The sequence below is a fragment of the Globicephala melas genome, chromosome 7 (assembly GCF_963455315.2).
Source record: "Globicephala melas chromosome 7, mGloMel1.2, whole genome shotgun sequence".
In the NCBI taxonomy this organism is placed as follows: domain Eukaryota; kingdom Metazoa; phylum Chordata; class Mammalia; order Artiodactyla; family Delphinidae; genus Globicephala; species Globicephala melas.
In genome coordinates this window covers 112,147,688-112,161,754 of record NC_083320.1, presented here as the reverse complement: position 1 = coordinate 112,161,754, position 14,067 = coordinate 112,147,688, and the positions used below count along the sequence as shown (strand labels likewise).

Sequence of the window (14,067 nt, the reverse complement as noted above, 5' to 3'; positions counted from 1 at the left end):
TAAATAGTTAGGTTGTTTATTTGAGATATTTCTTTTTTCTAAATGTAGGCATTTATTGCTATAAATTTACCTGTCAGAACTATTTTTGCTGTATCCCATAGTTTTTGGTATGCTGTGTTTCCATTTTTGTTTGTCCAAATTTTTTTTAAACATCTTTATTGGAGTATAATTGCTTTACAATGGTGTGTTAGTTTCTGCTTTATAACAAAGTGAATCAGCTATACATATACATATATCACATTATCTCCTCCCTCTTGCATCTTCCCCCATCCTCCCTATTCCACCCCTCTAGGTGGTCACAAAGCAACGAGCTGATCTCTCTGTGCTATGTGGCTGCTTCCCACTAGCTATCTTTTTATATTTGGTAGTGTATATATGTCCATGCCACTCTCAAACATTGTCCCAGGTTACCCTTCCCCCTCCCCGTGTCCTCAAGTCCATTCTCTACATCTGCATCTTTATTCCTGTCCTACTCCTAGCTTCTTCAGAATTTTTTTTTTTTTAGATTCCATATATATGAGTTAGCATATGGTATTTGTTTTTCTCTTTCTGACTTACTACAGCCTGTATGACAGACTCTCGGTCCACCCACCTCACTACAAATAACTGAATTTCGTTTCTTTTTATGGCTGAGTAATATTCCATTGTATATATGTGCCACATCTTCCTTATCCATTCATCTGTCAGTGGACACTTAGGTTGCTTCCATGTCCTGGCTATTGTAAATAGAGCTGCAATGAACATTTTGGTACATGACTCTTTTTGAATTGTGGTTATCTCAGGGTATATGCCCAGTAGTGGGATTGCTGTGTTGTATGTTAGTTCTATTTTTAGTTTTTAAGGAACCTCCATACTGTTCTCCATAGTGGCTATATCAATTTACATTCCCATCACCAGTGTATGAGGCTTGCCTTTTCTCCACACCCTCTCCAGTGTTTATTGTTTGTAGATTTTTTATGCTGGTCATTCTGATTGGTGTGAGGTGATACCTTATTGCAGTTTTGATTTGCATTTCTCTAATGACTAGTGATATTGAACATTCTTTCATGTGTTTGTTGACAATATGTATATCTTCTTTGAAGGAATGTCTATTTAGGTCTTCTGCCCATTTTAGATTGGGTTGTTTGTCTTTTTGATATTGAGCTGCTTGTAAAATTTGGACATTAATCCTCTGTCAGTTGCTTCATTTGGAAATATTTTTTCCCATTCTCAGGGTTGTCTTTTCATCTTGTTTATGGTTTCCTTTGCAGGGCAAAAGCTTTTAAGTTTCATTAGGTCTCATTTGTTTATTTTTGTTTTTATTTCCATTTCTCTAGAAGGTGGGTCAAAAAGGATCTTGCTGTGATTTATGTAAGAGAGTGTTCTTCCTATGTTTTCCTTTAAGAGTTTTATAGTGTATGCCCTTACATTTAGGTCTATAATCCATTTTGAGTTTATTTTTGTGTACAGTGTTGGGGAGTGTTCTAATTTAATTCTTTTACATGTAGCTGTCCAGTTTTCCCAGCACCACTTATTGAAGAGGCTCTCTTTTCTCCATTGTATATTATTGCCTCCTTTATCAAAGATAAGGTGACCATATGTGTGTGGGTTTATCTCTGGACTTGCTATCAAGTTCCATTGATCTATATTTCTGTTTCTGTGCCAGTACCATACTGTCTTGATTACTGTAGCTTTGAAGTATAGTCTGAAGTCAGGGAGCCTGATTCTTCAAGCTCCGTTTTTCTTTCTCAAGATTGATTTGGATATTCAGGGTCTTTTGCGTTTCCATACAAACTGAAATTTTTTGTTCTAGTTCTGTGAAAAATGCCATTGGTAGTTGATAGGGATTGCACTGAATCTGTAGATTGCTTTGGGTAGTAGAGTCATTTTCACAAGGTTGATTCTTCCAATCCAAGAACATGGTATATCTCTCCATCTGTTTATATCATCTTTAATTTCTATCATCAGTGTCTTATAGTTTTCTGCATACAGGTCTTTTGTCTCCTTAGGTAGGTTTATTCCTAGGTATTTTATTCTTTTTGTTGGGATGGCAAATGGGAGTGTTTCCTTAATTTCTCTTTCAGATTTTTCATCATTGGTGTATAGGAATACAAGAGATATCTGTGCATTAATTTTGTATCCTGCTACTCTATGAAATTCATTGATTAGCTCTGGTAGTTTTCTGGTAGCATCTTCAGGATTTTCTATGTATAGTATCATGTCCTCTGCAAGCAGTGGCAGTTTTATTTCTTCTTTTCTGATCTGGATTCCATTTATTTCTTTTTCTTCTCTGATTGCTGTGGCTAAAACTTCCAAAACTATGTTGAATAAGAGTGGTGAGAGTGGACAACCTTGTCTTGTTCCTGGTCTTAGAGGAAAAGTTTTCAGTTTTTCACCATTGAGAACGATATAGGCTGTGGATTTGTCATAGGTGGTCTTTATTATGTTGAGGTAAGTTCCCTCTATGCCTACTTTCTGAAGGGTTTTTATCATAAATGGGTATTGAATTTTGTCAAAAGCTTTCTCTGCATCTATTTAGATGATCATATGGTTTTTCTCCTTCAATATTGTGTATCACATTGATTGATTTGCGTATATTGAAGAATCCTTGCAATTCTTGCATTCCTTGTTCATGGTGTTGGATCCTTTTAATGTGCTGTTGGATTCTGTTTGCAAGTATTTTGTTGAGGATTTTTGCATTTATGTTCATCGGTGATATTGGCCTGTAGTTTTCATTTTTTGTGACATCTTTGTCTTGCTTTGGTATCAGCGTGATGGTGGCCTTGTCGAATGAGCTTGGGAGTGTTCCTCCCTCTGCTATATTTTGGAAGAGTTTGAGAAGGATAGCTGTTAGCTCTTCTCTAAATGTTTGTTAGAATTCACCTGTGAAGCCATCTGGTCCAGAGTATTTGTTTCTTGGAAGATTTTTAATCACAATCTCAATTTCAGTGCTTGTGGTTCATTTGTTTATAGTTTCTATTTATTCCTGGTTCAGTCTCAGAAGGTGGTGATTTTCTAAGAATTTGTCCATTTCTTCCAGGTTGTCCATTTTTTTTGGCATATAGGTGCTTCTAGTAATCTCATGATTCTTTGTATTTCGGCAGTGTCAGTTGTTACTTCTCCTTTTTCATATCTAATTCTATTGATCTGAGTCATCTCTCCTTTATTCTTGATGAGTCTGGCTAATGTTTTATCAATTTTGTTTATCTTCTCAAGAACCAGCTTTTAGTTTTATTGATCTGTGCTATTGTTTGCTTCATTTCTTTTTCATTTCTTTCTTTTTTTTTTTTGGTACGCGGGCTGCTCTGGACATGCAGGCTCAGTGGTCATGGCTCATGGGTCCAGCCACTCTACAGCATGTGGGGTCTTCCCGGACCCGGGCATGAACCCATGTCCCCTGCATCAGCAGGCAGACTCAACCACTGCGCCACCAGGGAAGCCCCATTTATTTCTAATCTGATCTTTATGATTGCTTTTGTTCTGCTAACTTTGGGGGTTTTTTTTGTTCCTCTTTCTCTAATTGCTTTAGGTGTAAAGTTAGCTTTTTTTATCTGAGATGTTTCTTTTTCTTGAGATATGATTGTATTGCTATAAACTTCCCTCTTAGAACTGCTTTTGCTGCATCACATAGGTTTTGGGTGTTCGCGTTTTCATTGTCATTTGTTTCTAGGTTGTTTTTTTTTTATTTCCTCTTTGATTTCTTCAGTGATCTCTTGCATATTTTGTAGTGCATTGATTAGCCTCCATTTTTTGGTATTTTTTACAGATTTTTTTTCCCTGTACTTAATATCTAGTCTCACAGCATTGTGGTTGGAAAAGATACTTGATATGATTTCAATTTTCTTAAATTTACCAAGGCTTGATTTGTGACCCAAGATATGATCTATCCTGGAGATTGTTCCATGAGCACTTGAGAAGAAAGTGTAATCTGCTGTTTTTGGATGGAATGTCCTATAAATATCACTTAAGTCTATCTTGATTATTGTATCATTTAAAGCTTGTGTTTCCTTCTCTATTTGCATTTTGGATGATCTGTCCATTGGTGAAAGTGGGGTGTTAAAATCCCCTACTATGATTGTGTTACTTTTGTGTCGATTTCCCCTTTTATGGCTGTTAGTATTTGACTTATGTATTGAGGTGCTCCTATGTTGGGTGCGTAAGTGTTTACAATATTTCTATCTTCTTCTTGGATTGATCCCTTGATCATTATGTAATATCCTTCTTTGTCTCTTGTAATACTCTTTATTTTAAAGTCTATTTTTTCTGATATGAAAATTGCTACTCCAGCTTTCTTTTGATTTCCGTTTGCATGGAATATCTTTTTCCACCCCTTCTCTTTCAGTCTGTATGTTTCCCTAGGTCTGAAGTGGGTCTCTGGTAGACAGCATTTATACAGGTCTTGTTTTTTAATACATTCAGCCAGCCTATGTCTTTTTGTTGGAGCACTTAATCCAGTTACATTTAAAGTAATTATCAATATGTATGTTCCTATTACCGTTTTTTTAATTGTTTGGGGTTTGTTATTATCGGTCTTTTCCTTCTTTTGTGTTTCCTGCCTAGAGAAGTTCCTTTAGCATTTGTTGTAAAGCTGGTTTGGTGGTGCTGAATTCTCTTAGCTTTTGCTTGTCTGTAGAGATTTTAATTTCTCTGTCAAATCTGAATGAGATCCTTCTGGGTAGAGTAATCTTTGTTGTAGGTTTTTCCCTTTCATCACTTGAGATATGTGCTTCCCCTCCCTTGTGGCTTGCAGAGTTCCTGCTGAAAGATCAGTTGTTAACCTTATGGGGATTCCCTTGTATGCTAATTGTTGCTTTTCCCTTGCTGCTTTTAATATTTTTTCTTTGTATATAATTTTTGATAGTTTGATTAATATGTGTCTTGGCGTGTTTCTCCTTGGATTTATCTTGTATGGCACTCTCTGCACTTCTTGGGCTCGATTAACCATTTCCTTACCCATATTAGGGAAGTTTTCAACTATAATCTCTTTGAATATTTTCTCAATCCTTTTCTTTTTCTCTTCTTCTTCTGGGACCCCTATAATTCAAATGTTTGTGCATTTAGTGTTGTCTCAGAAGTCTCCAAGACTGTTCTCAATTCTTTTCAGTCTTTGTTCTTTATTCTACTTTGTGGTACTTATTTCCACTATTTTATCTTCCAGGTCACTTATTTGTTCTTCTGCCTCAGTTATTCTGCTATTGATTCCTTCTAGAGAATTTTAAATTTATTTATTGTGTTGTTCATTGTTGTTTGTTTGATCTTTAATGCTTCTAAGTCCTTGTTAAAAGCTTCTTGTATTTTCTGCATTCTATTTCCAAGATTTTGGATCATCTTTACTATTGTTATTCTGAATTCTTTCTCTGGTAGACTGCCTATTTCCTCTTCATTTTTTTGGTCAGGTGGGTTTATAGCTTGCTCCTTCATCTGCTGTGTATTTCTCTGTCTTTCTCATTTTGCTTAACTTACTGTGTTTGGGGTCTCCTTTTCACAGGCTACAAGTTTGTAGTTCCATTGTTTTCGGTGTCTTCCCCCAGTGGGTAAGGTTTGTTCACTGGTTGTGTAGGCTTCCTGGTAGAAGGGACTGGTGCCTGTGCTCTGGTGGATGAGGCTTGATATTGTCTTTCTGGTGGGCAGGACTGAGTCTGGTGGTGTGTTTTGGAGTTCTGTGGCCTTATTATGATTTTAGTCAGCCTCTCTGCTAATGGGTGGGGTTGTGTTCCTGTCTTGGTAGCTGTTTGCCATAGGGTGTCCAGCACTGTAGCTTGCTGATCGTTGTGTGGAGCTGGGTCTTAGAGCTGATATGGAGATCTCTGGGAGAGCTTTCACCGTTTCATATTACATGGAGCCAGGAGGTCTCTGGTTGACCTCGGCTTTCCCACTTCTGAACTCGGCTATCCCTGAACTCGCCTCTCCCTCCTCTGAGACTCTGATCTGACACCCAGCCAGAGCATGAAAACCCTGTCAGCCACACAGCTCAGATGTAAAGGGAGAAAAACAGAAAGAAAGAAAGAAAGAAATTAAAGAATACAACATAAAGTTATTAAAATAAAAAATTATTAAAAATAAAGAATTTAGAAGTAATTAAAAATGAAAGACAAAGAGCAACCAAATGAAAAAAACAAATCCACCAATGATAAGATGCACTAAAAACTATACTAAAAAAAAATAACTGGACTGTCAGAACTCTAGGACAAATGGTAAAAGCAAAGCTATACAGACAAAATCACAGAAAGAAGCATACACATACACACTCACAAAAAGAGAAAAGGAATATATATATATATATATATATATATATATAAAAAAGGAAGATAACAAACAAATCAATGAACAAGTCTACCAATGATAATAAACTCTAATTACTAAACTAAGATAAACATAAAACCAAAAACAAATTAGATGCAGAAAGCAAACTCCGGGTCTACAGTTGCTCCCAAAGTCCACCACCTCAATTTTGGGATGATTCGTCATCTATTCATGTATTCCAGAGATGCAGCATATATCAAGTTGATTGTGGAGATTTAATCTGCTGCTCCTGAGGCTTCTGGGAGAAATTTCCCTTTCTCTTCTTTGTTCGCAGAGCTCCTGGGGTTCAGCTTTGGATTTTGCTCCACCTCTGTGTGTACATTGCCTGAGGGCGTCTGTTCCCTGCCCAGACATGGTGGAGTTAAAGTAGCAGCTTGTTATGGGGCTCTGGCTCACTGAGGCTGGGGGGAGGTAGCGGTACAGAATGCAGTGTGAGCCTGCGGTGGCAGAGGCTGGTGTGACATTGCAACAGCCTGAGGTGTGCCGTGTGTTCTCCCAGGGAAGTTGTCCATGGATCACGGGACCCTGGCAGTGGCAGGCTGCACAGGCTCCTGGGAGGGAAAGTGTGGATAGTGACCTGTGCTTGAACACAGGATTCTTGGTGGCTGCAGCAGCAGCCTTAGTGTTTCATGCCCATCTCTGGTGTCCATGCTGATACCCCCATCTCTCACCCATCTCTGGAGCTCATTTAGGCATTGTTCTGAATCTGCTCTCCTCACACACCCTGAAAAAATGGTCCTTTGCCTCTTAGGCAGTTCCAGACTTTTTCCCAGACTCCCTCCTGGATAGCTGTGGTGCACTAGCCCCATTTAGGCTGTGTTCACACAGCCAACCCCAGTCCTCTCCCTGGGATCTGACCTCTGAATCCCGAGCCTCAGCTCCCAGCCCCCATTTGCCTCAGTGGGTGAGCAGACAAATGTCTCAGGCTGGTGATTGCTGTTCACCACAAATCCTCCTTGTGGGGACCTCTTCACTTTGCCCTCTGCACCCTTATTGCTGTGCTCTCCTACATGGCTCTGAAGCTTCCCCCCTGCCACCCCCGTCTCCATCAGTGAAGGGGTTTTCTAGTGTGTGGAAACTTTTCCTCCTTCACAGCTCCCTCCCAGAGGTGCAGGTCCTATCCCTATTCTTTTGTCTCTGTTTTTTCTTTTTTCTTTTGCCCTACCCAGGTACATTGGGGAGTTCCTTGCCTTTTGGGTTGTCTGAGGTCTTCTGCCAGCATTCAGTAGATGTTCTGTAGGAGTTGTTCCACATGTAGGTGTATTTATGATGTATTTGTGGGGAGGAAGATGATCTCCACGTCTTACTCCTCCACCATCTTGAAGGTCTGTCTAGATATTTTTTTGATTTCCCTTTTGATTTCTTCTTTGACCCACTGATTCTTCAGGAGCATGTGGTTTCATTTCCATACATTTGTGAGTTGTCCAACTTTCTTCTTGTTATTGATGTCTAGTTTCACACCATTGTAATTGTAAAAGATCATTGATATGATTTCTTTCTTCTTAAATTTCTTAAGACTCATTTTGTGACTTAACGTATGATCTATCTTGGAGAATGCTCAGTGTGTGCTTGTGAAGAATGTGCATTTTGCTGCTATTGGATGGAATGCTCTGTATATGACTGTTAGGACTATTTATTTTAAAGTGTAGTTTAAACCCAATATTTCTTCATTGATTTTCTGTCTGGATGATATTTCTTTACATAGGGCATTGAAATCCACTGATCTGTTAATAGTTGCTTAATATAGTTAGGTGCTCTGATGTATGATGCACATATATTCACAATTGTAAAAGCTATCAATGAATTGACTCCTTTATTATTATATAGTGACTTTTTTGGTCTCAACAGTTTTTGACTTAAAGTCTATTTTTTCTGACATAAAAAATCTACTTCTGCTCTCTTTTGGTTTTCATTTGCATGGAATATCTTTTTCCATCACTCCACTTTGAGCTTATGTGTGTCCTGTGGCAGCATATAGTTGGGGCTTGTTTTTTCTCATTTTTTTGTTTTTCTTTTTTTAAATCCATTCAGCCACTCTGTGCCTTTTGATTACAGAATTTAATCCATTTACATTAAAGTAATTGTTGATAGGTAAGGACTTACTATTGCTGTCTTTTAATTGTTGTTTTCTGGCTATTTTGTAGTTCCTTTGTATCTTTCTTGTTGTCTTCCTTTGTAAATTGATAATCTTCTGTAGTGGTATGTTTTCATTCTCTTCTCTTTATCTTGTGTGTATATGCTATAGGTTTTTGTAGTGTGGTTAACCTGAAGCCTTAATAAAATATAACAGTCTATTTTAACTAATGACTCAACTTTAATTGCATATTGAAAATCTAATATTTTACTTCACACTACATTTAATGTTTTTGGTGTCACGATGTACATCTTTTAATCTTGTGTTTTCACTAACAAGTTACTGTAACTATAGATATTTTAATACTTTCATCTTTTAACCTTTATACTAGGATTAAGTGATTCACACATCACCATTACAGTGTTAGAGTATTCTGAATTTGACTGTATACTTACCAGTAAATTTTATACTTTCCTTTTTTCATGTTATTAATTAGCATGTTTTCATTTCAACTTGAAGAATTTTCTTCAGTATTTCTTGCAAGGCTGGTGTAGTGGTAATGAACTCCCTCAGCTTCTGTTTGTTTGGGAAAGTCTTTATCTTTCCTTCATTTCTGAAGGACAGCTTTGCTAGGTAAAGTGTTTTTGGTTGGCAGGTTTTTTTCTTCCAGCACTTTGAATATATCATCCCATTCTCTTGTGAATTGTTAAGGTTTCTACTGAGAAATCCACTGATAGCCTTGTGGGGGATTCCTTTATATGAGAGAAATTTATTTTCTCTTGCTGCTTTTAAAATTCTCTTTTTGTCTTTGATTTTAGACACTTTTATTATAATGTGCCTTAGAGAAGAATATTTTAGATTGAAATTTTGGGGTGATTTATTAGCTTCATGAACTTGGATTATCAAAATCTTCCCCCAGATTTGGGAGCTTTTAGCCATTATTTCTTTTAAGTAAGTTTTCTGCCCCCTTTCCTCTCTTCCCCTTCTGGGACTACAATGATACATAGGTTTTCTTCTGTAGGCTTTCTTCATTTCTCTTCATTCTCTTTTCTTTTTGCTCCTCTGATTGGATAATTTCAAATGACTTGTCTTTGAGCTCACTGATTCTTCTGCTTAATCCAGTCTGCTGTTGAAGCTCTCTATTGAATTTTTCAGTTCTGTCCTTGTATTCTTCAGCTCCAAAATTTCTGTTTGGTTCTTTTTAATGTTTTCTGTCTCTTTGTTGAACTTCTCATTTTGTTCTTGTTTTGTTTTCCTATTTTTTCTAAATTGTTTACTTGAGTTCTCTTGTAGCTCTCTGAGCATCTTTAGAACAATTATTTTGAATTCTGTGCCTGACAATTCCTGAATCTCCATTTATTTGGGGTCAATCATTGGAAGTTTACACTCTTTCTTTGGTTGAGTCATGTTTCCCTGATTCTTCTTGTTCCCTGTAGCCTGGCACAAGTATCTGCACATGTGGAGAAGCAGCCATCTCTTCCAGACTATATGGAAAATATCTTCACCTGCAGTTGGGGACATGCTTGAGAGTACCATGACCTGAGCCCAGGGCACCAATTGTGAGGGCATGTGGAAGCTCTAGTTCCAGGGTGCATGGTGATTTGTTGGCTCAGCATGATGGAGTCCACATCACTGATACTGTGTGGTCCTTGGTGAGTGGTGTGGATGGTCCACAGAGACTGCAAGGACTGTTGTGGTCCTCAGTGGTGCCTCCACTTCCTGCAGCTAGGGACCAGGTTGATAAAAGTGGTTATCAGAGCTGGTGGTGTACATACACTTGGCTGCAGGGGCCAGCAGCAGGTGTCTGTGTGGTGGCAAGGGCCAATTACAAACATGCATATACTGATGGGGTTCTGGTGAAGCAGCAAGGACTGAGGCCACCTGTAGTTGCACTGGAAGCTGCAGGGGCCCTGCTCTTGGTGCATACTTCCATAGCTGCTGGTTCTTGCCATGGGTACATGGCAGTGGAGACTAGTTTTGGGAGTCAGACTGGGGTCATGCAGGTGTACAGTTGGAGGGGTTAGCTACAGTTGGAGGTGAGCAGAGTAGTATAAGCCAGTGACAAGACATAGAGCTGAACCAGGGCCCACAAGCAACTGAGGGCCTTGGCTATTGTGGTACAGTCCTGTGACTGCAAGATCTTGCCACAGGAATGGCAAGTCGAAGTCAGTGACTGGTGTCAGTTCAGTGGTGCATAAGAGCACAGCTGGAGGAGCTACCATGGGGTGGTCACCTGCAGGATTCTAGGCTGGTATCTTTCATTTTCACAGCTGCTGTTGTGGGCTGGCTACTGGTCCTGGTCCCAGGCTATGGTGGGGCCTTGCATGAGGGATTGGGAAGGGACTCAGATGGCTTGTGTCAGTGAACACAAATACTTGTGGGGCATAAACCAGTAAAATATTCAGGAGGTATGCAGCAGCTGTGCTGGTCATTGGTTTCTTCAGTGGGGAAAGCTACCAGAATCATCTATAGAGTAGGTCGCTGGAAACCATAGTAACTCCTAGTGTGATGCTGACACTGGTAGCCCCTGCTTTTCTTCCTTGTTCTTAACTGCTATACAACTCAGGTTTGACAGTTTCTGGCTGGGGTGAAACAAAAGTGGGTCCTTTGTGCAGTTCCCTGAAAGGCTGGGGAAGTAGGTTTGCTCATCCTGCTTTCTGTTTCCCAGTGAGGGGAATTATTTCTAAATAGGAAGTTCCCACTTGGTGCTGAGCAGTGTTGGCTTGGGGAATGGGATGATGCAGGCAAAATGAAGCTTTCTGGGACCTGGTATGAAGCCAGTGAGACAACAACCCATTCTTGTAGGGTGTGGAGTGGGGACCTGACCAGTGCTGTTTTCCTTTGCTTTTGTGTGGTTATTCTCAAGTTTTTTGTTCCACTATGTTGCTGACGTTTCTTCAGAGGACTCTAGACCTCTCCCAGGGCTTTTTTTGGTGGATATCTTTCTGCAGCCATCAGCCTATAACAGAATCTGTTACTTGTAACTATATGGTTTGGAACATGTGCACAGGAATAGTTGTCTTGATTTTTAGTAGCACTAGGGTCAAGGACCCCTTCCAACTTTTACACCTCAGTACCCCTGACAAGGGCCCAGCATCCTGTGCTTAGTTGTTCCAAGTCTGTTTCTTCGAGCCAACTAGCACAAGAAGCCCTTTAGGGTGGAGGTTGGCCTTTTATGACAGCATGCTGCTTGGTGTGTATGGTGCCTGGTGGCCACAGTGTGTGTGTGTTTGCTCTGCTCATTGATGACTAGGTGCTGGGAGAAGCCCTGCTTTGCTCGTTTCTCCAAAGAACCAAGACTTCAAGTCTGAAATTTCCTCTGTGACAATAATTGGGTTCATCATGAGACAACAGAAGCAAGGATTGAAATTTGCCATGGGGACTGCTCAGGGGACCCTTCTGACGGGAATTTCTGTTTCTTTGTGAAGTAGACTTCCCAGGATGTTACTCATTTTTCTTCCAGTAAATATTTGGGGCTACCGAGAATGAAAAAGTGAATTGAAATTCTCCTTGGACCCAGCTAATAGGAAGGGCTCTTTCTCAGACCCCACAAGGCAACTCTGGAGAGCTTTTGGCAGGACTAGAAGAGGAGTGTGTACCGTAGGTGCATAGGTCTGTGGATTGGCCACAGCCCATTGGTCAGGGCTCTGCTGGCGCTTATGGGGCTCTTCCACATGTCCTCCCTCTGGGGACACCAAGAGGTGGCAATACTTCCTGGGATTTGCTCTTCTCATAGCCGAACCTGAAGCTTCAGAGAGGCTTACAGTAACATGGGGTGCTTCTGTCTAGTCCACCCACTGGTCAAACAAGCCACTGGCCAAGGCCAGAGTCAGTGGGGTAGGGAAGTAGATCTGTCTGTTTCACTGGAGACCACTGCAGAAGGCATGCAAGTGAAGTCCTGTTGCAGAGATAAAAGGATGGGGAGTGATCCAGTCTTCCCAAATAAGCAACGAGGTGTTGCTTTTATGACATCAGGAAACCTGGTGTCCAGTAGAGTGTAGCTCTGTTGTCCCCTAATTCTCTATAGCAAATGAAATCACATGTCATTTACATATCTCCACATTGTTTTTATCTTTCTGTCTGTGATTTTGGGTAGTCCTTTCCAGATGGGTTACTGTTGGAGCCCTCCTCTTCCTGCTCTTTACAGAGGTTCACACAAGGCAACTGCTCCAAGGCAGAAGGTCCAGGGGTCCCTCCTTAACCTCTAATGGGCTGCTCTGAGGTACCTAACAGTGGTAACATGGACTAACATCTCCTGAGAGTGCTGGAAGCAGGTCCAATGAATACATCTCCTTCTGTCCTTCATTAGCAACATGAGCCACAAGGGGGCATGTTTTGGGAACACAAATTTCACACAGAACCATCACAACTGCTACGTGTTTCACTAATTACTATAATGTGAAATTTATCCCTATTAGAAAGATGCTCTGGATGTTGCCATGATTTACTAGAGAATACTACTTCCTAGTCATTGAATCTGATGCTTGTTACATCATGAACATCAGCAGGTGTGGGGTGACTGCACAGAGGCAGTGGTGAGAAATGGTTTAGCACCGGTTTACCTGCATGCAGTTTGGAATCAGAGAACTGATTCTGGCTTAGCCACTTACAAGATCTGTGTCTCTCCATGTCTCGATGTCCTTATCTATCAATTGAAGATATAACATACACACCTGGAGGAAGCTTGAGGATTAAATAAGATGATGTACACATGGAGTTAGTGTAGGACTTGATCCACTGCAGGGCTAATAAATGCTGGTTAGATGGTTGTGGTCCCAAACACTGTGTTAGATTCTATGCGACTTCACCCCATTTAGGAATCCACAGCAGCAGCTGGAGAAGGAGCTGAGGAGAAGGGGGACCAATCGGTCATGTGGCTGGAAACAAAGACTCACTGATGGTCTCAAACTCAAGGTTTTGTGGATTCCAAAGATTGCTTTTGTTTCCTTTTGAACATCCTGTGCTCCATACAGTTTGACTGCTAAAAAAGTGCTTTGGATTTTGCAAGTTGGTCATAGAATGGGAAACTCCTCTGGCCTTCCATGGACCTGATATCAGTGTCCTTTTCCTCCACAGATTCCTGTGCTCCTGAATCTGAGCAGAGACCCTGAGGTCAGCCTGCCTGTGCCACCACTCATGTATGCCCTTGCCTTCGGCGCCTGCCTGGGAGGTAAGGGGGTATTAATGCATTTGAGGGAGGGCCCCCTGACACTGTGGTGAGCCTGAAGTGATAATTAATGCATGCCAAATTGAAAGTAAATTAAGAATAGTCCAGATGATTTCCTGAGTGGAAACCATCTTCACCTTTGACTGGAGCAGTTCTAGGCATACTCAGTTCCTCTGCAAGGCCTGTCACTTCTCACTTTATGCAGAACTGCCCCTGACATTCTAAGTGTGTGGCCTGAGGATGATCATTATGACATCTCAAAGTTAACCTGCTCCCACACTGAATGCAGATGTGGCTTAAGTTTAGAAACAGATATTGAATCAGAAACCATCCTCAGTGGCAACTTCTTATTCCCTTTTTAAGGAGTGTGTGTTGGGGGGTGAAGTGATGAATGAGTAAGCTAAGAAGTAGAGACTCTAACCTAAGAGTAAGAAGAAAGATTTTTAAAAATTCTTTTTGGCTGGAGGAGTATGTTGTCCTGTGGAGTCATTGAAAAGCCAATTAGAAAAATGTTGGGAGAGACTAACCTCTGGTGAGTAAACAC

At 40.4% G+C, this 14,067-nt stretch overlaps 1 protein-coding gene across 7 annotated transcripts in view; it reads left to right on the top strand.

The window, feature by feature from the left end:
- OCA2 (OCA2 melanosomal transmembrane protein) overlaps nucleotides 1-14,067 on the top strand; it is a 257,288-nt gene that overhangs the window by 219,448 nt on the left and 23,773 nt on the right. For all 7 annotated transcript variants that reach the window (XM_030840343.2, XM_060301520.1, XM_030840342.2 and 4 more), the window contains one exon: nucleotides 13,433-13,526. In XM_030840343.2, coding sequence (XP_030696203.1) covers nucleotides 13,433-13,526 — 94 coding nt within the window. The remainder of the gene's footprint in view (nucleotides 1-13,432; nucleotides 13,527-14,067) is intronic.